The sequence below is a fragment of the Seriola aureovittata genome, chromosome 21 (genome assembly GCF_021018895.1).
Source record: "Seriola aureovittata isolate HTS-2021-v1 ecotype China chromosome 21, ASM2101889v1, whole genome shotgun sequence".
In the NCBI taxonomy this organism is placed as follows: Eukaryota; Metazoa; Chordata; class Actinopteri; order Carangiformes; family Carangidae; genus Seriola; species Seriola aureovittata.
The window spans coordinates 3,517,941-3,545,244 of NC_079384.1; the positions used below are offsets into that span (position 1 = coordinate 3,517,941).

General features: G+C 41.9%; 2 protein-coding genes across 7 annotated transcripts in view; both read left to right on the top strand.

The window, feature by feature from the left end:
• The window catches only part of LOC130162420 (ras-related protein Rab-26), a 67,811-nt gene extending 61,425 nt beyond the window's left edge, over positions 1–6,386 (top strand). The window contains exons 6-9 of the mRNA XM_056366153.1: positions 1,297–1,362; positions 2,020–2,076; positions 2,650–2,726; positions 4,233–6,386. Of these exons, the coding sequence (XP_056222128.1) occupies positions 1,297–1,362; positions 2,020–2,076; positions 2,650–2,726; positions 4,233–4,335 (303 nt within the window). The 3' untranslated portion in view covers positions 4,336–6,386. The remainder of the gene's footprint in view (positions 1–1,296; positions 1,363–2,019; positions 2,077–2,649; positions 2,727–4,232) is intronic.
• Positions 6,387–7,868: 1,482 nt separating this feature from the next.
• Positions 7,869–27,304, top strand: part of pemt (phosphatidylethanolamine N-methyltransferase) — an 81,837-nt gene continuing 62,401 nt past the window's right edge. Inside the window, exons 1-3 of one of the 6 annotated variants that reach the window (XM_056366570.1) lie at positions 7,869–7,966; positions 19,252–19,361; positions 23,917–23,962. The gene's annotated coding sequence lies outside the window, so the exon portion shown is untranslated. Of the gene's footprint in view, positions 7,967–13,668; positions 13,764–19,251; positions 19,362–23,916; positions 23,963–27,304 lie in introns of those variants that run through there. The other 5 variants (XM_056366575.1, XM_056366574.1, XM_056366571.1 and 2 more) reach the window with 5 other exon arrangements.

Consider the following 27,304-nt stretch of genomic DNA (forward strand, 5'->3'; position numbering starts at 1 on the left):
TTTACATCGGAGTGTCTTTGGTTAAATGTCAGGAAACATTGTGTATGAAGCACATGAATGTCATTCCTATGAGTGAGTGCTGCTGCAGGCATCCTGTACTTCTTCCTGTCCTTCAGCAGAGACATTTTGTGGTATTTAAAACATGCCTGTTACTGAATTGCATCTCTATCACTCGCAATAACTGATTTTAAATATACAGCAGATGCTTCACAGATCCTCCGACTTGATTGAACTGCTTCAATCCAAACTGTCATTTTAAAACACATTATTCACTGTTGTCTGTGCACAGCTATTATCAGAATCCATTTTTACTTATTATCACAAAGTCGCAATAAAAAAAAACATGATTTTAAATATAAAATGTTACCAATGATTTCTTTAACAAACTGATAAAATGTTGTCTGTGTGATTTATTCATCACAACCTCTCAGAAATCAGTGGAATATTTGATATTAGTTTGTGGAAGAAATGATCTTGCAGTGGGATCCTGCCTGTACGGTTCCCACGGTCCTCAGTACTCATTACTACATTATTACACAATTACTCAGCCTGGTGTCGGACCACACCCATCTGTAAACTCTATCTTCACTTCGATCTCAGCTGGTATCCTCAACAGTTGTAACGTTATCGCGCCGACGAAGCAGGACAAAACATACAAACCGCTGCCATGACGACACACACACAGCCTCAAAAGCTGTAAACACTTCCAGCTCAGCTGTCGCAGCTGGTCGATGTTAGCTGACAGTAAAGACAGACTCGTCCAATACTAATCAGGTCTGGAAGGACTGCGACTCTCGTTTTGTTTCTCTGAGCTGCCTTCATCATCTCGCCTTCAGCTGCTCAGTGACTTCGCTGATCGACGGACATTTTCTAAAAAGTTTGCCTAAAACTTACCTGAAAAATGGGATGGAAACGCACTTCTGCACGTATGTTATAGTAAACCATGAAAGTGGCGTGTGCGTGTGCGTGTGCATGTGTGGATCAAAGAGTAATGGAGTCCTCCAGAGACAGAGTGTTTTTTAGCCACGTTACAGGGAGCCGAGAGACCTGGCTTGTAATTGGAAGAGTGAAGAAGAGAAGATCAGAGGAGGAGGGGAGGGCAAGATGAACTGCAGCCAATGTCGAATAAATGAATCATTTGTCTTTCTTTTTCTCTCCTTCTCTTGATTCATCCATCTCCTCTGTCACCACTCTTTCTCTCCAACCCCCACCCCTCTATCTTCTGCACTTTCTCCTTGTCCCTCTTTTCCTTTCTCGGTTTTGGATTTCTTCACCACTCTCTCTTTCCATCTCCAGGCGTGGTTGACAGAGATCCACGAGTACGCTCAGCAGGACGTGGTCGTCATGCTGCTGGGTAACAAGGTGAGACCTTGTTGCCAACACTGGGAGATGCAGGGACAGATGGATTCATAGAGGGAGGGGAAGGAGGGTTCGTGGAAGGGAGGAAAGTATGGCAGGAGCCGGAGTGTAAGGACAGATGGAGGGATGTGCCTGGAGGCAGAGAGAGAGAGAGAGGGAGGTACTTTATTATGCATCACAGACAAAAAGTGACATCTTAGTGGATTCTGATCTTTTCCTCGGTCACACATCATGTGGAGAAAGTGATAACACTTATTGGTTAACTCAACAACATTTCAAATTGTGTGTTAACAATTGATCAAATGACTGTGTGTAATGTGAAAAGACCCACCCATCTCTACAGATCTGCTCCGGTTGATCGAGCTTTTAGCTTTTAGCATCTCCTCAGCCATATTTCCAGATTAAGCAAGTAGCTGTTTTTGGGATTTTTTTGGAACCCAACACCAAATGGCAGAAAGTCATCGCAGCTACCTGAACCGGTGGAGCGTTAAGCGGAAGATGTAAGTTATTTGCAGCCACGGTGGGCGAGCTGCACTCAGTGGAAAAGCCGTAATAAACCTGCTGTACACCGTCTGAGGGGGAAAGATGTGGAGGCCGGAAAAAATGCTTTGAACGCTGTGACAGAACTCGGGTTTTTATTGTGTGTCTGATGTGTTGTAGGCCGACTCCACACATGACAGGGCGGTGAAGCGAGAGGAGGGAGAGAAACTGGCCAAGGTGAGATCCATGACACACACATGCAGTTTGACACGTGGACCCCCAAACCCCCCCCCCCCCCCCCTCATGGATGCACATCATGCTGTTATTGTTTGGAATAAATGACGGGGGGGGGGGGGGGGGGGGGGGTTGCTTGCTAACTTCATTTTCCAGGCCGGTTCACTCAGATAAGTTCTGAGAGGCATGTTAGACTAAATATGAACACAAGTGGTTCGTGAGTTGTCAAGGTAACACACACACAGTGGGAATATTGACATGCACGCACACACACAGAATGAGATTAGACCTGGGAGCATCTTGCATCGACTACATACTGAGCTGTCTCTGTTTTATGAATTACAACAAAGGGGGGAGAAAATTATATTTGAAAGCCAGAACACATCAGAATTATTTTTGAATTATTGGTATTGATCAGCAGCCCTGTCTTCTGTCTCCAGGTACTCAAAACCATCGCTCTTAAGCTGAAGCTAAATCACTCATGAACCTCACACACACACACACACACACACACACACACATATAGACTTACAAACACACAACTGATAACATATGTTTGTGTGTTTCTCTGTGTAGGAGTTTGGAGTGCCCTTCATGGAGACGAGCGCTAAATCTGGACTGAACGTGGAGCTGGCCTTCACCGCCGTGGCCAAGTGAGTCACACACGACAGCGCAGTATGAAGAGCGGATCCCCGTGTCCTCTGACTGAAATATAACGTTTTACTTTGAAGGAACACGGCCATGTGAAGTCGAGAGCTCGTGCGTTCTGCCTGTTAAGCGATCAGAACCGGGACGTTGAAATCGGCCGTTCGTCCCCCGGTAGATCTGGTGATCCATGAAAGTAGCTTTATCTGAAAGGGAGAGAAAACAAAATACAAAATACAAAACACAAAACACAAAACACAAATACAAAGTTGAATTCATAAGCAATAAAACACACCCCGGCTCATTAGCTTATGGAGGCTAACGCCGGCTAATGTTAGAGATAAGATATTGCTGCTGGACATCAAAAACTGACATTACTGAGTCAGTCTGTTATTTTGTTATCACATATGTATATGAAAAGTAAATACACCATATTACCGAGAAGTTTCGATGGCAGAATGTAACCAAGCAGCCACTGAAAACTGAAGACAACAAGATAACAAAGGCAAAAAGTTAAGCAGGACATGAACCTCAGTCTCCTGGGTCATCATGCTTATTAAAGGAAGCCTCAACAGAATCTGGGACGTTCACCTGTAATAACTTCACAGCGTTACACTCCTCCTCGTCGCTCCTCACGGATGTTTTCATCTTCCACCAAGTCACGTGTTTCATGTCTGTCCGTTTCCTTCACGTCCTTTTACCCTTTTACCCTACACAACATACGAACAAATTTAAAAGCGGAGAGCGAGATAGCCAAACTCCTGCAGGTGTGGCACTGATAGCGGAGAGCAGGGTGCACTTCCATTGGTGACTCTCACCTTCACAAATTACAGGTTTGTTCTGTCGACGACAAAAAAGCAAAACAAAAACCAAACAGTCTTATTTGTCTCAAAATAAAAGTGATGATAATGAGAGTGCTATTTAAAGTGTGTGTCTCACTCGGTGTGTGTAGTGTCGGGCAGTTTGTGTGGGAGCTGCTTTGCATTTATAGCCTTGTTGTGGTAACAGGCCGGCATGCCAAGAATAGCATGACGGTCTGGCACATAACAACCTGCAGATACAGAATCCAAAACCAAATCTTTTCTTCTTCTTGTCCTCTAGCTCATGTTTTCACCTCTTCCGTTTTCTCTCTCTCTCTCTCTGTCTCACTTATCATCCGTCTCTCTCTTCCATTTTCTCTTCCACCTCATCTCACCACACGTTTTGGTTCGTTTCACTGCGATGATGCAGAAGCGCTGAAATTAAAAGCAACATAAGACCCGATAAACCACCGACAAACCTGGATCACCATGCGTCTGTTTTATGTTTTAATGTTCCACGTGAATGTTGTTCCTCTTCTGCACTTGGAGTCGTTTCTGTAAATCGTCTTACATGGTCGTTAAGTCGCCATGTTGTCAGTTCAGATGAGCTAATTAAGATCTTAACTCACAGGAATCGTTACTGGTTTTGGATTGAGACCAGGTCTTATATCTGTCAGGTGAATTTGAATGTCTCTGTGTCCCTGTGTGTCTCAGAGAGCTGAAGCACAGGACCATGAAGGAGCCTGACGAGCCAAAGTTTCAGCTGCAGGAATACGTCGACCAAGAAATGAGGACGGCCGGCTGCTGCCGCTCGTAGACCGCATCCCTATTTGTGTGTGTGTGTATGCGCGTATGTGTGTGTGTGTGTGTGTGAGAGAGAGAGAGAGAGGGAGAGAACCGGTACATTCTGTATGTAATAAAATCTGAGATGGTGTGTCTGGGAATAATCATGAAATTCTCAGTGTTTGTAATATTTCTATTAGTGGTGGATATCTCTCCCAGCCCACCTTTCCTCTGCAACTGTGAATGTAAAATAAATAATTCCTACTACCTACATGCTGACACACACACACACACACACACACACACACACACACACACACACACACACACACACACAGTTTGTCCATCCACTTCATAGCCTGTTTAATGCATTCTGTGCAGTTTTTCAGTGTGATGTACATATTTTAAATGTAAGTTTAATTTTGTGCTCTGAAAATCTTTGTAGTTTATAAATGCCCGTCTTGTTGAAACTAAAGTATATGGACAAAAAAATATGTTGAATATTAAATCAATATCATAGATCTTATTGACACGTTTCTATGGATACACTAATGCACCTGATGTAAGCTGTCAAACGGCACTGTGTGCTGTTTGTATGTACAGGATAAAATATCATTACCGTTTTTAATACTGGCACTTGTGATCATGACTGTCATCGTGCTGACGTGTCTGTGACTTATGATTTGGGGTCTTGACATTTTGTACACAGATTGTTCAGTTCAAGAGTTCAAAGTTGCTGTGTGAAGCGTTTAACGCCATTAAATCTCTCTCAGTAATTATCACATTCAATGTAATTAACAGCATCGTCAATAAAAGCCCGTAGGTGTCCACTGACCTCGACTGTGCTCGGGGACGATGCAGTTGTGTTGCGTTATGGCAAATAACAGGAAGAGGGCGCTGCTTCGTTGAAATCTGCTCTAAACCTGCACAAAAAAAACAAGTTGGACATTGAGTTTGGAAGCTACAGAATCATTCGTTTGACAAGAAATGAATCAATTAATTAACCAATTAATAATAAAAATAAAAAAAAAACCTTCACTCATGGGCTTCTTACCAGCCTTTTCTGGATCTTGCTATCACATCTCATGGTCTTCATCAGTGGATGATCTGCTGATCAGGGCCGAATCAACTCCATCAGCTTTAAGATTTAACAAGATTAATTATTTTAGTATTCAGTGGGTCAACTCCATGCACTAAGCAAATTCTATCTGCAGATGAAGACCATGAGAAGTGGTGGAAAGCTCAAGGTAAAGCTAGTAAGTGGACATTGAGTTTAGATTTTTTTGTTTAGTGAGAGGTTATAGATTATTTCCCACATTTTGTATCACAGTGAATTTTAAAGTATCTGATATATAGTGTAAATATTTCGAACCGCTGCGCCGGACATCTTGTTTTGCCATGTTTTATTTCAGCGCATAAGATTGTTCAAAACAACAGAAAATGAACCGTAGTGTGAAAGCCAACGTGAGGACAGCAGATATTCAAAGTACAATTCTTGTAGTTTCCAACGGAGAGACACAAAATATTTGAAAACGCAACCAGGAAGTGAAGAGTTGAGAGATTCGTTCAACCTGGAGGATGCTTGGGTTGCACCCATTGGTTGGTTTTAGACTTCCTGTCATTGATCTTTTGCTGGACTAATGTTGCACTGTGGATCCGGGCCCCCGAGGGGAGGGTGGAGGGAAAGGTAATTGGAAAGTCGGTAGCAGGTGGAGTGATGCTGCTATTGTGTGCTGGGTTCAAAGAGGAGTTGTCCAACAGTGTGACAATGCAAAGCTTTTCAGCAGCTGCTTTGAATCAATAACTTGTCACAGGCTTTTTCTTTTTTTCCCACAGATTCTACCCAGTGGTAGGAAAACCTCTATGTCAGATGTTTTTATTGAAAATTGTTCCTGCTATAATGTTAAAAACACACAACATTTTATTTGGAAATACTGTAAATAAAGATTCAGAAAACTTACATTCGTTCAGAAATAAATCAGATGTTGTTAATTTATTGTTAACTTGTAATCTGTTCTGTATCTTAACTGAGATGATTTGTATCGTATCAATCTGACGTATTTGCATTAAAGAATCCCTCAATAATCAACGGGTTGTTCTTACCGGTGGATGAGGAGTGATGAAGCTCAGACATGGATCTGCAGCACCACCCTGTGGCCGTCACTTGTTATTACAACATGAACTCGCTGAATTATCTGGTACAGCATCAACTCTTTATGGTTCCTGTTTTACTGTCCTCACCTTTCATTCTTTTCATCCAAGTTCTCAGAATGTTTATAATCTCAAAAGTGAATTTTTTAGCCTTTCTTTTTTTTTGCCTTTTGTATGATAGGTGCAGAGGACTCAGCCCTAATGGTACACGCTCACCCGGTAGAGTTAATGTTATGAATATGTAGTTGTCTTGAGGTTTCTGACTTCCAGCGGTGGAGCAGATCTGAGCCCTGTACTTATGCAGCTTTATCCGCTCTCCTTCTATCCACTGTCAACAAGTTATAAAGTGCAATCAGTAATCAAGTATTTTTATTGCATTGTAAAGACAAAGGTGGAAAGCCATTCAATTCTGGCCTCTACACTGAGAATGGATCAGTGTATTTCTGTATTTCATAATAAAAGTAATCAAATAAAAAGCAGTGAGGCAACAACAACACAGGAATTGTTTTATTTACCCAAATATTACAAAACAAGAGTTTTATAATTTGACCTTTAGAAGAGGACAGCAAAACAACTATACTGAAGATAATACTGAACAAACATGGAGGACCGAACATGTAACCAAGTAACACACAAAGGGGAAAACAAAATGGACGCCCAACTATAACTTAACACCAAGCAAAACTAACTGAACCCAAAATCTCCCCCATGATGCATCAACAGTTGGTTTGGCCCAATCAGCTGGCTCCCAGATTTAAGAGTCCTCAGCCTTCAGTCTCACCTTTTGCTCCACCAGGAAGTGACCTCCCACCGACCACGGTAACTCAACACAAAGACACACAAAACAGTTAATGTAACAGGAAGTTTCCCCTCGCAGCGTTAAAACATGTGCACGCCGTGTAAAGAGATGTAAGGTTAAACAACCGGCGTGATATTAAGTGTTTTAAGTGTAATTACCTGCAAATGAAAAGAACCTGTGTCGGTAACTAATGAGGTGATTTCACCCCGTGTGGCTGTGGCCTCATGCTGCTGAGGGTTTATATGCATCAAGTGATATTTGTGATCACAATAGTTAAAACTGATCAAAAGAATTTGTTTTTCTTATTGTTGCTTCACTCGGATGTGAAGTCACTTTGCAGACGGATGCATGTGCAGTTTTTACTTTGGTAAATAGAAACTGTTTATGACATTTGAAACTTGTCTCTGCGAGCAGGTGGGAGGGAGAGCTGAGAGTGAGGAGTGATTACCAGGCCGGATTAACCTGGAAGAATGATGTGCAACAGTGTGGGCGAGGGAACACTGGGGGGGGGGCATTTTAACCTGAGTGCCTCTCTAAATCGGTCAGTACTGAGCTTCCCTTTGATTGGTCTGACGATGTCTGATGTCATGACATTCTGTAACAGGGTGGAACAAAGTGAGAGGGAGTGGAAGAATCAGTAGGAGGAAGAGAGGAGACAGAGTGACACGGGAACGGATCAACGTCACCTGACACAGAGCCAACACGTGTCATACAGGTAACACATCGTGTGTGTGTGTGTGTGTGTGTGTGTGTACGTGTACGTGTACATATATAAAACCACTTTGTCATTTCAAGTTTCTTTCACTGCACAAGCTGCTGAAAATAAGAATGTTGAAACTTTCTTCAGCGGGAACTCTTGGGCCTTGAAGGTTTGAAACGCCCAAAACTCTCAAAACTTTGATCTTATTTAAACCTGTTCCATACCATAACCACACGTTCATTATGGTTACCATGACATCAAAGGCCCAGTACGCGTATTGTGTATGGACAAGAAGCAGTAATAGTTGTTGTTTTTAGATTCACTTACATTCATCTTTGTACGTGTGTTGAGAGATTTGTATTTGTTAAAAAAGAAACACACACAAAGACACACGGGAGGTTTTGTGAACATGTGTGAACAGATCGTCGCGGCAGCAACATTTAAAGGGATTCACGTCAGAAACATCCGCTGCCATATGATCAAGCTAGAGTTCTTGGGTCCTTATGACTTCTCCTTCACATCCTTCCTTAAAGGACTTTTTACTTTCCACCGCAACTCCTGTTTTTCCACCTGAATCTCATTGGACAAACAATCCAGTCACAGGAGCTTTTGTTATTTTCCCTTCAGTGTTTTTTCCAGCCCCTGCCTCTGACTGGCTAACGCTCGTTCAGGTTTAGGCATGACGAGTGATGATTGGTTAAGGTTAGGGTAAGAATATCAGGGTAAGCCAGTCAGAGGCAACCTGGAAAGGTGCGTTAGATTTTCAAGAAGGAGCCATCGTCCATCTTGAAAATTGGACAATGTGTTTGTGATTGGCCCGTTATTGTCCAATCAGATTCAGGTGTAAAAACAGGCTCAGGTTTTCTGCTTCGTATCTGTTCATAAAAACACTTATTCTTTCACTTCTGAGGTCTTTTTTTTTTTTCTGTTTTCCCCAAATACAAATCTTTCTCATGCAGATTTATTTTGCAGGTTTTCAAAGGTTGAAGGAGAATCACAGAGCAGAGTCCAATCAGAGGCTGGTGGTTCTGTAACCATCATCTTCATCAGCATCTGTTAGCTGCCTCTGACTGGCTTACCCTGATATTCTTACCCTAACCTTAACCAATCATCAGGTGTCATGCCTGAACCTAAACGAGTACTAGCCAGTTAGAGGCAGGTAAGGGGGCGGGTCTTTGTTACCTTTTGATAAATGATACCTCCTGCCCTCTGAATGGACTGTGCTGCCCCCCCCCCCCCCCACAAATCTTTCTCGTGCAGATTTATTTCACAGGTTTACGAAGGTTGATTTATATTTTTATATTTATACTTTTTTTAATAGAAATCTGTCTGACCTTAATTTGAGCCTGTACGGGTGGGACGTCCCTCTATGATTTTATGACATCACAGCTACGTTGGGAGCCAGTCGTGATCCAGTGCGGCTTATTACAAGTGTGATGTGACACATCTGGACATTTTAAGACTGATGAGTAATGTAACTGAGCCATTAGTGTGGAAAACCACATCTATTTGAGTTGTGTAGAAGCTTGTAAGTATTCTCTGTAAATCGAGGTTTTGGTGTTGCGGAATATATCGTTGTAATCAATGTTTAGTTATTTTTGGAGAAGTCTGCAAGTTAAGATGATTAAAACTTCCGAGCAGCTTTGAGACTTCATGAGAAACTTGGACCAAACTTCCCTCTTCCATCATGTCCCGAAAACTATTAACAAGATAAATGGAGAGATTAAATACCATTGAGATTAATAATTCAATTTCTTCAGGCTTTCAGTTCAAACCAATTTGGCTCTTGTTGTTGTTGCTGCTTCTGATGATGGAGAAAGAAACTACATGGTGTTCCTGTCCACTTCTGTTTAATCTAGTGTGTTCTCTCTCTCTCTCTCTCTCTCTCTCTCTCTCTCTCTCTCTCTCTCTCTCTCTCTTCTCTCTCTCTCTCTCTCTCTCTCTCTCTCTCTCTCTCTCTCTCTCTCTCTCTCTCTGTGTGTGTGTTACTGTGTCCTTCGTTATGAGTGGAAAATACATTTCCATGCATACGTGATCAACACTGTGTGTTCAGACAGTCTGTGACTCACACTCTGACTAATAGTTATTCCAATATCCTTAAAACATCCCAGTCTGGAACAGTATGACAGTGACATGGCACTTAATAGAAGATGGGCGGTTGGCGGCACACACTGACCCGATGATGTGACCTGGAAGAGTTTGTCACAAATGAAATTACCTTGATTAAATATAATTTACAGGCATGCTTACCAGATTTTGACACACTGCACTACAGCTATTTTCTAACTAAACCTTGAGCTCACTTTCTGTCAAATGTGAATCATTAATCACTCAGGTCCACATTTACCAAGCTGTTTTAAAACCTCAGAAACCCGAGGTCTGCCACAAACTGGCGGCTCGTTCTGTTCTGCTGAAACGCTTTCTCAAAATTCTGCAAAAATAAACACAAAGTTTAAAATGTACTCCAGATTTTTGTTCAAAGTTATAAAACAGGAGATAAAAATTTAGTACTTCAAACAAATATAATAGTTTGTGATCAAGCTGGTGCAGCTGTAATGTCTCATACGCTCAGCAGGGGTCCCACTTGCATCATACATTAGCTCAGCAGACACAAGCACACATGCTTCTTTTATGAATGAATGAATGAATGTGAATGAAAATATTAAACTAACAGATTATTAATGAAACAGTGAAAGTTTTCTATTCCCCTCACGTCTTGTCTTCGGTGTTGGTGTTGAGGCCGTGTTGCCAAGAAGACGTTACTACTAAATGTGTCCGTTCCCATTCTCCTCTTTTTGTTTCTTCAGCAGTGATTTGTGGTAAAAACCAAAACCAGATTACCAACTGGAAAAAGCCGTAAACCGCGGCCCCACAAGCTCCATCATCGTTGGATGTCAGTCAGTTTTTGGTCATTTGATTAATTCCAAAGTCATTAGACACTTTGCACCATCTAAGTACAAAACCAATTAAGACCAATTAAGACCAATCCTGCATTATTATCTGATTTGTAAAAGGTCCCGATCCAAAATGTAGTTTTAAGAACTTAAAGGAAGAATGTTTCTGGTACTTGATACTTATTTGCTTTCTTGCAGTCAGTTATGATACTGCCACGAACAGCTGAGACTCGCTTAGCATATAGCTTAGCATAAAGACTGGAAGTGGGGGAAAATGGCTCTGTCCAAAGTTAACTAGGCCAGCTGTTCCCAGCTTGTATAGATTTTAGTTTAACTTTAGTTTTTATTTATTATTTAATTTATTTATTTTTGGATTGTTTCACCCAGGTGCCACCCATGGAAATTGGGGGGGGGCTCTAAATAAAAACCCTTTGTCAGGCAGCTGTTGAATGCCATGACGTACATGGATGGATAAGAGCAGCGTGTTGGTACGTTATGTTAAAAGAATCCGTTTCTAATATTATATATGCAAGAACTGATGTTTGTCTTTTTGCTGTTGTTTTTTCTTTTCTTTTTTTCTTTAATCTCCAGGACTGCGAGGAAAAATGATAAAAATCTGATCACAAAAAAAAGGAGATTTCGGTTTGGCAGCGTGCTTGATGGAAATGTTGAGGTGACACACACAATCCTCCGAGGACGAGCTGTGCACATAAAGGGGCCAATAGGAACCCAGTGGTAAAAAATTTTCCCGAAGATTTCCCACGAACTCGGTATCAGCCATCAGCTGATAAAATCCTCCGTGTGGTAAATATTTGCTCCACCATTTTTATTTCCATCCGTGGAAAAAAAAACAACAGAAGCGGAATACAAAGCCTGGGTCCAGGAGTGATCGTGCTGCCCAGATGTGTGTAAACGTGTTCAGTGGTGTGAATAAGTAAATAGTACACAGTCATTGTCATGCCACTTGCCAACGGACGCCCTCATATGACTCGGCGAGGGCCATCTGTTGCACTGGTTGCTCTCCGTGTCATTAGCCGTACCTGAGGGCAGCATAACCCCGATGGCTCTTCTGTAGTAGTGTGTGTGTGTGTGTGTGTGTGTGTGTGTGTGTGTGTGTGTGTGCATGCATGCGCTCATTCCTCACTAGTTGCCCAGCAGTCCACTCTATTGGGTTAAAGTGACCAAGAACCCCAAACAAAGCCATGTGGTCTCTGTGTTTGTTTGTGTGTGTGTGTGTGTGTGTGTGTGTGTGTGTGTGTATGTGTGTATCCTTCTCCCTTACTGTGCATGCTCACCGTGCACACAGAGCAGCCTGCTTGTGCTTTATTAAATGGTCCTTGCTCAGTTATATACGGTTGCAGACACAGTTGCAGTGACACGAACACCTCCAGATATTCAGCTCAGGGTTGGTGAGACAGTGATGAGAGGAGTAGAAGAAGGTGAGGAGGAGGAGGAGGAGGAGGAGGAGGAGGAGGAGGAGGAGGAGGAGGGTCTGTTTGTTTTTCTCGTCTGTTTCGTTGTCGTTGGTCTTTTACACCTTGTCGTGACAACACTCGGTGAACTCAGCAGCATAATAACCATCTTATAGATGTAACAGTAATAAAAGGCATTGTCTCCGTTGAGCGTTGAAAACACTAAAACCCAGGGTCACCTTCATTTTCCTGTTAGTTTTTATTTATATACTGTATGAAGCTTATGTACATATATAGTTTGTGTCATATCACACACACACACACACACACACACACACACACACACTGTCCAGACTGTCTGTAGAGCTTCGATTGCATTTAACATCTTTTAACCATACATTGTGGCCTGGACTGACGTGGACCGGACTGGACTGGACTGGAGCAGATTAGAAACGAGTGGGCTAGTTTAGATTATACCGGACTGAACTGGACTTGATGGAATTTGATTAGACGGGCTGGACCACACTCGACAACACTGGCATAGACCGGACTATACTGGATTGATTTAGAATAGGTTCAGTAAAACTGAACTGGACTGTAGTGGGTTAAGTTGGAACTGGACTGGGTTCTAGGTTGGATTAGAATGGATTGGTTTGAAGTGGATTGTCCTGGACTGGACTGGACTGGGTTGTTTAAGGTTAGGCTGCAGTGGATTGGATCAGATGAACCGGATCCTGTCTGGATTGTGTTGGTATCATGTGTCATGTGACATGAGGGGACAGCAGAAATTTGATTGTCATGTAAAAGACAAGTATGTCCAATTCACAAACTGTCCACTAGAAAGAAGGAACACAAAGGCTCGATGATCTAATGCTGCTTCATGCATAGAACAACACATGCTGCCTCTCTCTCTCTGGTGCATTGTTCTTCTGGGATCATAGGAATATTTTGGCTCCTTTTGTCCTCACACTGCATTGGCCCCTGGACAAAGGGCTCCTGATCCTTTTCCTCCGGGGTATTTCTAATGCCGATAGCGAGGGCAATGTGTCACTGTTCCTGTAAGTGAAACCCAGTGACTTATAATCAATACAGGAAATGAACATGTGACCGAGCTGACAGTAATGTTGGGTGATTTTAGTTGGTAGTCGTTGCCTGTGTTTTGTGTTTGTGCGTCTGGGTTTCTGTTTCTGCCTTCCAGCTATGCAGTCCCATTAAGATAAGCCTCCTCTCCACTCAGCCGAAGAACATCAACAAACAGAGAGGAAAACCCCCTGCTGTGACACACACACACACACACACACACACACACACACACACACACACACACACACACACACTGGCTTTGTTTATTTTCTCTGCAGAATAGTCGGGACGGGCCACGTGTTTCTGCTGCGCTGTGTGTTTTCATCCACCCTCGCTGACATTTACCTGATAAGATGAGACAACAAATGAAGAGGAGGAAGACGGCACACAATGAAATGCTCAAAGTGAAATGATGTGGAGGAGGTACTTGTGCTTCACATGGTTGTCTTTATTATATTTATTTATTATGGGGTATTATTGTTATTCAAAAGGCCAGGCTTGGGGGCAAGGCGTGCATGGAGAGGAAGGTGATAGGGAAGCTTGCGGCTAAGGAGAAAACATGTTTTGAAGAAAGTTTCCCTCCGGTGCCTCCGTCCATGTGACATTTAATCAGTTTCATAACACAAAACGAATGATGTTAGAGAAAGTAGCTTTTCTTTCACTTGTTACATCGCACTCACTCGTGACCAGAGAAACAAACAGAATGGGCCGAAAAAAGCCGTGAAAATGTTCTTTAATTATAATTCCGCACATCACCAAGATTGGTATTTCCCTTTCCACCAACATGGAGTGGGTTCTGACTGACTCACTTTTGGAGCCAGAGTCTAGCGGCCATTGGAAGAACCGGAAGTTTTTGGTTACTTCCATGATGGCTTCATTTGTCGGCCTCGGAGCTGCCGCTTGGATATGTGGCCCCAAAAATGGCCCCCAGCAGCTGAACTGTGCTTCTGCAACTGTAGGGCCCAAAAAGCATTTTCCCCATAAACTGCTGACACGACCCTTCAACTATTACCCTTCATATCATGAGCCTTAACCTGTAAACTTTGAGGCAAAAAAGGGCCCGGAGAATAACTTGTAATATAAAATGTTCTGCTTGAAGTCTTGCACGATGTTACGGAGCTGTAATCACATTACACATCAGCTACTTAATGTCATTTCTTCTTTTCTAAAAACACTTTTCTGGCCAGTATTCAACGTCTTAACTCAGGAACAGAATCTTTGGGTGCTCAGCTTGGAACTGTTTTGACTTTGTCTTCTGTGCTGAAGGTGTGTGTGTGTGTGTGTGTGTGTGTGTGTGTGTGTGTGTGTGTGTGTGTGTGTGTGTGTGTGTGTGTGTGAAGCAGCCACGTATTAGTATTAATGGCTTCTGTGCAGCAACATATACATGAATGAAGGATGGAGGAAGGAAGGATGAAGTCTGCTGCACCCCCCCCCCCCCCCCCCCCCAGTGAAAGCTGGCTCCTTGCAACGTGATAAAACACAGAATTTAGAAACTGATTCTGACCGAAAAACATAAAATCAGGTTAAAAATATCAAACAAAACGCTAAAAATAAACTACTCAACATTTGAAATAAGGCGCTCTCAACCTTGTTTAAAAATAAATTAAACAACAAAGACAATGGCTGGTAATGAATTTGACTTGAAATTATTGTTTGCGTGTGTTTTCTTGAGTTGCAGTGTGTCGAGCTCCCGGGGCGTAGTAAAAGCTTTTACTTCACGCTACTTGATTTTATACTTGCTGCCCAATTTCTGCTAATTAATCTCATCAAATATTGGGTCGTCATCATAAGTGATTGATGTAGGATTTACATATTTCCTTGCAAATAACGACACATTCCTATTTGATTGATACCTACATGGTCCAGAGTACAGTTAGACTCTATGCAGCTTTTTAATTGATTGATGATTAGACCTGCTTTGATCTTTGTATGTATTTTCTGGAATAAGTTGAACCTTGAAGAGTGATGATACGTAACAGTCTGAGGGTGGATTCATTCAGGAAGCAAAAATGTAAAGTTCTCCTTTACCTGCTTTTCAAAAGAAAAGTTGGATTTGGAGGAAAAAAAAAAAAATCCCAGCGGCCTCATGACTCAGCAGCTAAAGTTAGAGCGGGAGAAATACTCGATGGATCCAGAGCGGCTTCCATCCAGAAGGAGTGAAGTGTTTCTGCACAGACAAGCTAGTTGCATTAATCACAAACAACGCTGCTTAAGTTTGATTTTAAATTTAGACGCTGCCCTGGGACTTTGAATATGAGTCACAGGCTGGAATATGTTGCTGGTTGCTGACATGTACCGCAGTAGACATGTAGACAGCAGTCAGTCTGGGGTGACATCAGGGGCCCCTGGGGCCTTTTACCTCAGAATACAACTCTGGATGAGTTCCCACAGGATTCAGTTGTTAGTGAAGTATGTTGCCAGTTTGAGTTCCCGGCGTGGAGACTGAATATTCTTCTCACTACTGCAACTAATGCTGAATGAGCAGTTTTACCAAAGAAGAAACTAGATGTTTTATTTCTCTATGTATAGTTCATATCATTCTATTCATTTTTCCTACTTGAATAGACTTTCCCAGCATTCCTCTTGAGAATGCGCACACGAGATTCGTTTTCAAACACTAATATTTTCAATCCACTCGGGAATGATTTAGAGTAAATGCATGGGATTTATATTCTCTTCAGATCAGTCACACAAATCCTGTGAGAAAGCCGATATGTCCAAGGAGCTCGACTTTCGTTTACTAAACTTTTGTCGTGCTACACGTGAGTTCAGAACGATACAGTTCATTCAAATCATTCATTCGTTTATTCAAGTATAAGGCCCAATAAAAATGAGTATCAACCAGGACGGATAAACATCAGTCACAGGGAGAGTCTGCCGCTGAGTTCCCAGCCGGGGCTGCAGGTCGGAACATGTGCAAAATTATTTGAGGTGAGGAGAAAGTCTGGCAACCGCCGTGAATCACCTTTTGACATCGTACGGCTTCAGACGTCTGGTACTGATACACAGTTAGCTGTCTTTCTCCAGACCTGCCTCGATTCAGCCGCAGGTGTAAATATAGACAGTTGTCATGGCAACATCTGCACAAAGGCTGGCAATGTCCGCGTCTGTTCACCTCCATGGTGATTATAGAGGCTGTAGGTGTGTGTGTGTGTGTGTGTCACCTATCATGTGATTTTTCTCAAGAATCAGCACCTTTTTTATTTTCTCATTCCTTCATCTTTATCTTCCTCCTCTTCTTTCTTTTCTCTGTCCTCCTCTTCCTCTGCTGTTTTCTGTCTTGCAGTCATGGATGAAAATAATCTTGTATGTTGTTCAACCTCAGGTCAGAATGATTGCGAGTTCTGCTTCGATGCCTTTGTGCTTGCTTGTTCTCAGCATCACAGGCCTGTGGTGCTTCGAGCTAAACGCTAACGTCGTCGTGCTAACATGCTCACAACTATAACGCTAACATGCTGATGTTTCACACGTGTAATGTTTGTACCACGTCCACCGTTTTTGTTTCGTGTGTTAGCATTTGCTAATTTCACAAAGCACAGCTGATGCACATATCAACTGTCAGTCTGATTATTACAGATATCTTTTCTTCATTACACCTTATCTGCAAATGGCAGAAATATAGTATTCCCTCCCCTGCACATGTGGCGTTAACATCTGTTTGGATTCATGCATAGCTCATAGCTAGCTTTGTATTTATTCATAGTTGGTCGTAGCTCAGGTATGAAATTAGAGAGACACATGTGGCAGCTGCAGTCCGTCCACTGATCCTTCGATTTCCGGCTCCTCTCACCCGTGTTCAAGCGTCCTTGGGCCAAGATAGTGGCCCCCAAAATTGCCCTTGATGTGTCTTCATGGTGTGAATGTGTGAAATTGACACACACACTCACATTCACATACACAGAGAGAGAATCTGGATGTCACTGCGCTCCCCAGTAACTTGAGTCGGTGAGGGATTACCCTGTGGGAACACAGTAAACCTGTTAACCTAGAAATTCATGTATTCATCCCCCCTCTGAATATCAGGCACATGTTTGTTGTAGTGGAGTTTCCAGCAGTTAGCCATTGCATCATGATGGTCTCATTTTGAGAGATCAGTGAGTACAGAACACTCAAACAAGTGCCAAAGCCTCTGTCTCCATCCGTTTCGACCTGCTGTCAGTCTGCATCTGCTGCGCTCTTCAATATGCACCTGGCTGGCGACTGGGGACACACTGAAACCACCTGAGCTTGTTTAGACCTCAGTGACTCATATTTTACATACGTGCATATGTAGATATGTGACGGTTGACAGTGCGGAGAGTGAGAGAGGCAGCAAAGGTCCCGCGGCCAGAAATCGAATCGTTGACATTGTGGTTATTTGTCGTGCACGTTTCCCCGTGTCCAGCGGTCGGACACCTCAGTGTTGTGCTGACTATCATCGTATTCCTTTATTTCATTTTCAGTATTCAAACATTCTTGTTACGTAACGTATCCTACTTCAAAATGCAAACATTAGAAATTTTAAAAGTGAAGCTTTCCCAAAAGTAGAACTTAAAAGATTTTAATTTGCGTGAACAAAATCGACGTGTTACGGTGACGATCTCGTTCCCAGAAATCAAAGCTGCTTTAATAAAGACTTTTATGCCTCCGTGCCAATGGATTCAATGACTGTCAGGAACATGTGACGTGTTACTTTTTACTATGCAGCTTCCCCTCAGCTCTGTGGAACGTTTTAACACCTTTCAGCTGATTGTTGTGGTTTTCATGACTCTGCTGTTTGGGTTCACTCCCATCGCCTTCATCAGCGTCGTGTCTGTCTGTCCCCCCCCGGGCCCCGTCTCCCGCCCCTGCTCACTTCTTCTAAAGTCATGTCCTTCCCTTCATCTCCCCAAACCTGCTGTTCTTTTTTATGTATAAATGATGAATTCCTACTTTTCAACACCCTTTTAAAACTGGGATTATATAATATTTGTAAAGAACAGTAGTTTGGTCAGGACTCTGGGATTTTTGAACCTGGGGATTTTTTCCCATGTTGTTGGGTGTAAATGATCGGCACAAAAATCTTTGCAGTTGATCCACTATTGAGCAGAAACGGTACAAATCCGGCAACTGTGAAACAGCTGCTGTGATGTAATCAAACACCGGAGACGTGTCTGCATCAAAGTACATCCACTAAAGGCGTCTGTTTCTGCTACTGACGGGTTCAGGTTGTCATTATAAGTGTCTGACAACATTATAAATAGAATTCCAACAGAGGTAAACCTTTATTGTTACAGAGTTCACGCGTCAAAGCCGCCAGACTCCGTTGACAAAAACAGTCATTTTACCTCACAGAGCAGAGCTGCTAGTTTACCACTGCCTCAGTCAGGTTGCTAGTGTGCGGTACTTTCACTTTAGAATTAGCAATAGCTATAAACTCTTTGTGCAACGCATTAGCCTCGTGCCTTGTTTTGAAACTGTTAAGTTGCAGTGTCCCATAAATAAACTAAACTGAATACTGAATACTTCCTCCATGACTGAAAGTCCTGCAATAACACAAACTGATTGATGCAGCTTCCCCTTTACCTGCTATTGTATTTTTAAGGTTTAAAAATGCGTGTCCAGGTTGTGTTTGACACATTGCAGTGAAAGTTTCGTACAGTGTATTTGTGCTTTTCCAGTTTCATATACAGGTGTTTTCAGCAGTGTAAACAAAGAATCTGCACAGCTGTGGTTTCATGTAAAGTAAATACAATTTTAAATTAGTTTCTTTATTTATAATTGACTGAAGATGTCCTCAGCTGTGACAGAAGGGTTTTCTAATTTTCTGTTTGTACATTCTGTCACTGTTACACAACCACTGGACTACAGGTCACAATTCTTTCTGAATGAACTAAACCTGATTCCTGAAGCAGTCTCTGACCAAACAACATGACTTATTCCTTAAAACCAGGCATCGCTGCCCTCAGTAGAGTCATCGCTATGGCCACCGCCTCCATGGCAACGGGGGGTACATATCGCTGAAGCAGCATGGTCCAACCTCATTAAAGATGAAGACTAAATGTGAGCATGAGCTACTTACAATTCATGTGATGACTAAATGTGTGCATCTGTACTGACCCCTTTCTCTTTTTTACCTCACTCTTTCCATTGCACACTGTAACTCGCTAATAGGTTTCGGATGTGTGGTAACAAATGATGATGGGGGGGGGGGGGGGCAGCATCTTCTTCTTCCTAAAATCAAATTCTCCTTCTGTGCCCATTATCTTTTCTGGGTGTCTTTCTTCTATTCGTGGACACACAGTTTGATCACTTGCTTGCATGAAGATCAGGAATAACACTTTTACAATCACGTTCTTGCATGCAGATGAGGCTCATCCTGTCTAATCACGTGTTAATGCAAATGACGTTAGAAAAAAGTTCAGCCTCAATCTTTTTGGTTCATCAGCAATGACGCACATAACCACAAAATACAGAGGTGAAGACATGAATAGCTTAATCTCCCACAGGATGGCTTGGGCCTATGAAATTTGACCTGCACTAAAAGTCCAATATACTATAAGGATTTAGATGTTTTCCACATACTTCAGTTCCCTATACCACGGCTTAGTCAGTCCAGACCCCGGGAACATGTGGACATGTGGTAATGGAAACACAAGTAGGTAACACTTATGAGCCTCCGACCCACCGTGCGCTGCTCTCTCTTTGTGTTGGTGAGACAAGAGAACATCACGTCCACCTGCAAACCCAACTGTTGTGGAATAGTGTTTCTCTGCTTGTTTGATGTCGTCTCACTCCCACAGATTGTGTGTGTGTGTGTGTGTGTGTGTGTGTGTGTGTTTTGTAGTGGTATTCTGTTACGCTCTAACCTTTTTATCAAACCTTTCTCCGCTGGACATAGAAAAGATCTGACAGATTGTCCTCAGCTGCAACAAGTGGGTGTATGAATATACTGTTCTCTCCCAGGAGCAAATGCAGAAGTAGCGCGACAACGTTTAACGTGTTCGGACTCATCGCAGACAACATTTTAGCAAATGTTTATCACGGTGACACACAAACATTAGTTCACTGTTAAAAACACACGAAGCGACGTAGCCAGATAATACAGGCAGGTCTGAGGTCTGAGGTTTAAATGTGGAGTCAGGCTGCAGCAGCAAAACTCCACAGAGCTCTGAACTGGAAAGCATTTGTTGTTTTTATATGTAACTTCATTTGTAAGTGGAAGATACCATTTACCGTTTTGTCTTGTTTTTTATTCAATGTTCACCCTTCAAAATCACTTTCAAGCCCACACTGTTTTCTAAACAACTACTCCCCCTCAGCGTTGGAAGACAATTATATCCCAGAAGTGAACACCACCGCAACACGAGAGCTCTTGAGATTCTGCACTAAAATACAACCTTTTCCTCGACTCTGCTCAACAGCTTTTCAGTGTTGTGGAATTTCCAATACGAGTTAAAGATTTACAAAATTGAATGAGTTACGACTTCGCTTGAGATTTCAGTGCTCTCCGCCCATACACATAGCTGCTGCTGATGATGATGATGATGATGATGATGATGATGATGATGATGATGATGGGACAGGCCAGTGAAGGGACAGACAGGCTCAGGCACGTCTAATATGATTCTATGACATTTTTGCAGGATTAAGGTACAGCCAGTGAGAGCAGCGGCGCCGTTAAGCAGAAGAAAAAGACAACAGAGCACAGAAAGGGACGTATTGATCCTGGATCTTCAAATGTCAAAATGAAGACGTCATACAGAGAAAGAGAGAGAGAGAGAGAGAGAGAGAGAGAGAGAGCATGTGCTGTAAAACAAAAGCCATCACGGTCTCAATGTTTCCAAGAGATAGAAATACACGTGCACACGGACGCCCACATGCACCATCACTGCATCCCAACCCGCCCACACATGCAAGACACCGATCCAGATACACACACACACACACACACACACACACACACACACACACACACACACACACACACACACACACAAAAATAAATAAAAATACACCCACGCGCCGTGAATGAGTTCGTTATTTTCTCCTGATTAATTTAGTAAATGAAGGCAAACATCAAAGCAAGAAAGTACTGTATGTGAGCTGTAATTGCACTGAGCGTTCCCACGGTGATGTGAGCCTTGCAGGGAGAGGTGGAGATTATTATTTTAAAAAGATTTTTTTCTGGCACTTATCTGAACTTCTAGTTACAAAAATGCAAAACGTTAATCATTTAACCTTTTTCAGCTGAGACTGTGTGAACAGCTTGGTGTGTGGGTGCCCCCTGTTAAGCCTTGTCGTAGTAATTTTAGTCTGTTTTATATTCTTAGTTTAACTTTTGATATATTATTTCTATTTACTGATTTATCCAATTTGATATTCCTTAAATGATTGTATTATATTCCACAACTGGAATCTAATGCATATTCATTGTTTTTAGTCATTGGCAGATGGTTGTTTTTACAAACTAAATGTTTTATATTTTCAGTTTAAATATGCCGTTGTGTTGTTGGCCTGGTGTCCATTTTGAACCTGCTGTAATAAGCTTAATTACATTTTCTAATTTTGTGATCTTAAGTATCAGATATTGTGAAGAAGGCAAGACAGACAGGCCTCCGACAGAATGTACTCCATTTAACGTGTGTATAATGCAGGTATACGGCCTACACTAACGATATACATGCCTAACTACAGATGCACATCAGGGCATGTTGCAGACCACAGGTCATCCTGTTGCAGTCTTTCATGTCAACGGGAGAGTTTTGCTCCCTGACTTCACTCTTCAGGGCAGCACCTCCCCTCAGGCAACATACTGCAGTATTAAATCTCTACCAAGCTCGGGAAGAGGTGTTGCCTGACTCGGGGGGGGGGGGGGGCAATCACTTGTTGATACTCCATAACCCGTGAGCTCCACAGCTCACATAACATTAAATATGAAGCGAACAAGTAAAAATCATCTGACAGCGATTACACCGGTGACATTTAGGAAGGAGAAGCATCTCCAGCAGGAGACGATGAGATGAAGAAAACATTAGATAACGACGTTATTCTGCAATATCGCTTATGACTCGTTTTGTAAAGTTTGCTGGCACATTTTTATCAAGTGGATATGTTATATTCTATTTATACATACAACAGTGTTGCAGCCTCTTGAGATATGCATTTGAGTGTAGGAAGCAAGGAAGATGACCTGCATCACCGGGAGAAAAGAAAGCTCAGATTTTCTTGTTGAAATATTAAATATGCTCTGGAAGTGATGGGCCAATCCTGTGACTACTGTTCATGTATTACATTTAAAACCTCACCACATGACGCAAGGGAACACAGTCTTTGTGTACACACTACACTATATGTGTAAAACATGTGGTATATCAAATATCACGAGCTTTTCCTCGTCATTACCAATTCAGCGCATTTCCATTCAATAATTAGATTATTGAAAATTGAAAGCTTCTAAAAATGTATATATTTTATTTAGAGTACTTTTTTTTGTACTGAAGGATTTACCTGTCTCATTACAATTGTTTAACTAACACACTGACATGCTGAGTGATTAACTAGACATGCTAGCAGTTTGAGCTAGATGCTAACATCAGCATGCTAACATGGTCACAGTGCTACCATGCTGATGTGATGATCATGGTCCCCATCTTTATCATGTTAGCATTGTAACTGTATTTGCTAATGTAATAATGCAGCACTGAACACAAAGTACAGCTGGGGCTGATGGGAATGTTATTCATCAAACAATTTGCTTGTGTTAAATGTTTGAGATGTTTCTTTACGTCTCTCATAGAAACAATGACATAATAACAGCACAAAGTAAGAGTGAACTGTATCCACCCCTCATGAGTCACACAGCATTGATAATCTAAGAGAAAAGCAAAGAAAAAATCAGCTCTGTGCTCGTATGACGTATGAAGTCTTCCTCTGCTTCCTTTTCATGTTTCTCTTTTTAGTTTCTCATTTGATCTCAGTTCAGTCTGATTTAGAGTAATGCATCCCGGCCAAACAAGCTTGAGTAAAATTTATTAAATCATCGCAGTAAAGAGGTCAAAAAGAAGAAATGTTGAAAACACTTTATTTTTAAGTCTAGTTTATTGGATTCAACTCAATCTTTTCTAATATATCAGATTACTGTTTACTGTATTGTCCCTTTATTTCTTCATCATGTTGCAATTATTTTGTCAATGTTGAATTTTGAGTGCAGCAGGAAAGGATGCAGCAAAAATGGGACTTAGTTATAATCATGACTAACTCTGGTATTTCTCATTTTTTCCTGTTGCCTGGAAAACCTTGTATCATCTGTACTCGCTGTGCATTTACCTTCCCCAATTCATCTTTGCCCTTTTTCTAGATTGTTCGAGCTCTCCCAATTACGACTTTCTCATCCAGAGGACTTTCATGCAACTTTTCATTCACCAGAAGGCCCCCGATATCCCTTTCCTATTACTCAAACATTACACAAGAGCTATTCAGAGCATCAGACTTCTCAGACCATGACACAACGTTGGTCCTTCAAGGACTTACAGACAGTGTTTATTGTTTTTTTTCTCTCCTGCTGATGGAGGAAAAAAGAAAGATTGATTCACTTGTTGTTTCTCTTCATCCTCAGACTTCGCAGCAGGACAGATGCTGAGCTGCTGGCACGGTAGATTATGGTAAGAGAGAGTAATTGATGGCTCCGATCAAAAACATGGCTTCAAGATAGACATAATCTACTCAAACATCGTGACAAACACACCGCTCACACAGCACTGGCCTAGTTAGTAGTTTGTAGAAAATGCTTATTGTTCTTCCGTTTTCTCTGAGCTGTAGGGAAATTTCTGGGCCTGGAGGTTGCCGTGGGAACATGAGATCCCACTTGTAAAGGAAATGAGGGATGAGTTCACGGGGTCTGGTTATTGCAAATTTCTGCCCCAGCAATCAAAATAATGAAAATGGAGAAGCTAAATAAATTCAATAGCTGACACAACATACCTAATATTGCATGCATGAGTGCTGCTGTATAAATTATAGCAGAGATTTTTATCTAGTGCATAGTTACCACATTACAAAAACAAATTTGTTTGCACTAATCTATTCCGTTGTTTGTCTGTAACAGGAAATGACCTGGTTCTTGTGAAGCATGTGAATTTAAATATGTAATATTGTAATGTTGTCATTTCCTGTTAGAACAACCCTAAAATGTAAATCTATGATTAAATATTGCATTTTTGCTCTTTTACACTTTTATCCTAAATTGGAATTAGCAATTTAAAAATTTGATCAGTAATTAAATAACATTACAGTTGAATTAATATTTGTAGTCTCCTCACTTTTCGACAAGCGAATGTAAACTCTAATGATGTTATGAAATGCTTTTGATAGACAGTATTTCTGGAAATAGCATTTAATCAGAAAGTCTGTGGGCAGGCTTTTCCCATGGCAGCAGATGTCCTTTAAGGTGACATGCTGTTCCTACTTCTGTGTCTTATGTGAAGTTCTTTGAATTGCCTTGTTACTGAAATGGGCAATAAATTCACCTTGCCTCGCCTTGTCTTTGTCACTGGAGCTTTTCAGAATCTTGTATAGCTTATAAATGTCGATACACAGTGCTTTTTCCAACAAGAACACATAGCACTGGTCATGAAGCTAGCATTGGGAATTGAACCTGTGCGCCCCTTTACGACATGCAATATTTGGGAGGAACCATTGTGCTGTTAAGTTTGTATTCCACTCCCAAAGGCAAGTAGACGCTAGTTAGCCTAGCTTGCTGACATTAGCACTGATCTACACTAGACGTTATATTATATTCATCGTATTTGAAGACCTGCAGAGTGGACTCGGATTAAAGAAAGAAATTGCGAAACAGAGTAAAGATACAGAGTCCGAGATTCACGTAGGTGGTGATCAAATCACTGATCGGACTAAACAAACGAGACTGTCCTCAGAAAGACGAGCCCATGGGTCGTCTGTGCAGCAGGTTTTTTTACGACCCATAGTTACGTTTTGTTGCTAGGCGAGGAGGGAGGAAGATGTGGTGGATGGCTGGATCGATTTCAGGAGGAAAAAATGACCTATTTGGTTTTGATGTTTTGAGGAACAAACCACTGAGTGCCTGTGCTGCTGTTGGAATCGAAGTGATAAACAATATTTAGTGCTTATCCATAATTCATGTCCCCTGGAGTTCACTATTTATATTTCAGTGTGACTTTAAATTCACTGTGCATGTTTTATATTCAAATTAATTTTGTGTAAAAAAATAAATAAATAAAAAGATGCTCTGACTGCACCAAGAGCCTTGATGGGGGCACTTTCAAAACTTTGCAATTACTGTTTTTTCGGAGTGCTATCATTAAGCATCAGACACAGCCATTCACGCACAACCAGATGTGGGCGTTTCTCAGCAGTGATTCATTTTGAGTTATGCAACAGGAACTCGCACAGTGATGGCAATCCTGTATCTCTTCAAGGTCTGATGTACGGTGATGTTTGTCTTCACATTGTGATTCAGACATCTTTAAAGTAATCAAAACATGATGGATGATCTTTCATGTTGGGTTATGTAAAAGCGTTTTTCCTCCTCTCGTCTACTCTTGTTTTCTTTTCTTGGCTCTCTTAACTCTTGTATTTATCAAAGGCCCAAATTGCCATCCCATCCGTCCAGTCAGACTCGATCACCTCGTGGGTGCTCTGCCTGAGCACCACTTAGGTTTCGTGTCTAATCAGGAACAACAGAAGGAGCAGTGACAATAAGGACATACACTGAAGGTCAAGTGTCGTTGGCGGAGACAGGAGGCAATTGAAATAAATTGCTGCTCAGACCAGTAGTTCTCCGACACGGCAAACAAAATGTCTGACTTTGCAAGACGGAGAGGGAGTGAAATCGGTTACTATTGTGTGTTCATTACTTCCTTTAAGAACGGCAGCCCTGTCTACATGGAACTACAGTCACCTGGAGACGGTACATGATTTAACCCCATCAACTGTGTTTCACTCGCCGATTTATTAAAAAAGAAAAAGAAAAGTACATCTTGCTCAAATTTACTTTCAGGAACCCCCTAGAATCCTGAACAGAGCCTGTTCCTAACTAATGCTGCCACATGTCACCCATTATCCATTTAAGATTCTTCTCTTTTGGATGGATTTCAGCCCTTTCCTTTTGTTCTGATCTTCATGCAGAGAAGCTGAAATCAACCTCCTGAAGTTCCCGCAGGAGCAAATGTAATCTTCCCCCCTGGAAAGCAGCAAGGAGCTATCTGGTCACACAGATGACCAAAGTGTAAAATATGATCGGTGATTTGTGATGGTTGATACTTTGCGTGACACAGACATGGCTGAACTCTTCAAATGTCTGAAGTTTTTCTTAGCTCTGTAGTCCCAGATGTTGTGTGTGCTGCGCGCCCTCCACAGACACGTCTCCAGTTGGACATCCTCAGCGGTCGGGTCTGTGTTAACTCTGCCACATAAGCCCGACCAGCGAAGTGATCCAACGCTGCTGCTCAGTGTGACTCATTCCCTTTGCTCAGACTGGCAGCCAAAATTAAAGGCCACTTTGCGACCAGCCTCCGTCACTGCTACAGAGGCCTTTCGTTAACAGACTCATGAAATTACTATGATCAAATTAGAAAGCGGCGTTAATCTCCTTCCCTGGGCGGGCTGAGGAGAGTCTCCCACTGGGAGGTGACGCATGTTTCCTGGTGACAGCATAGGGAAAGATTAGGAAGTGGAAGATCCGTCTCCTCTTACATTCATTTTTAATGGGAGGGCGAATTTGACGGTGTGTGACTGTAACAAGGTATCCCTTAATAATTTTAATTGGGACTGTCTCTGTTAAATGTCCAGGCTTCCCTGAGATGGTGTTTCTTTTTCTATTTTGGATAATTGTGAATCATAATTGCACTCAAAAATCTATTTATAGTTCATTTCTTAAAGAATCGGGGCTTTGAGGATCTAAACTTTGACTTGCTGTTCATATTTGGAAATGTCCTCAGCTTCAGCTTGTAACTGACATATGCAGG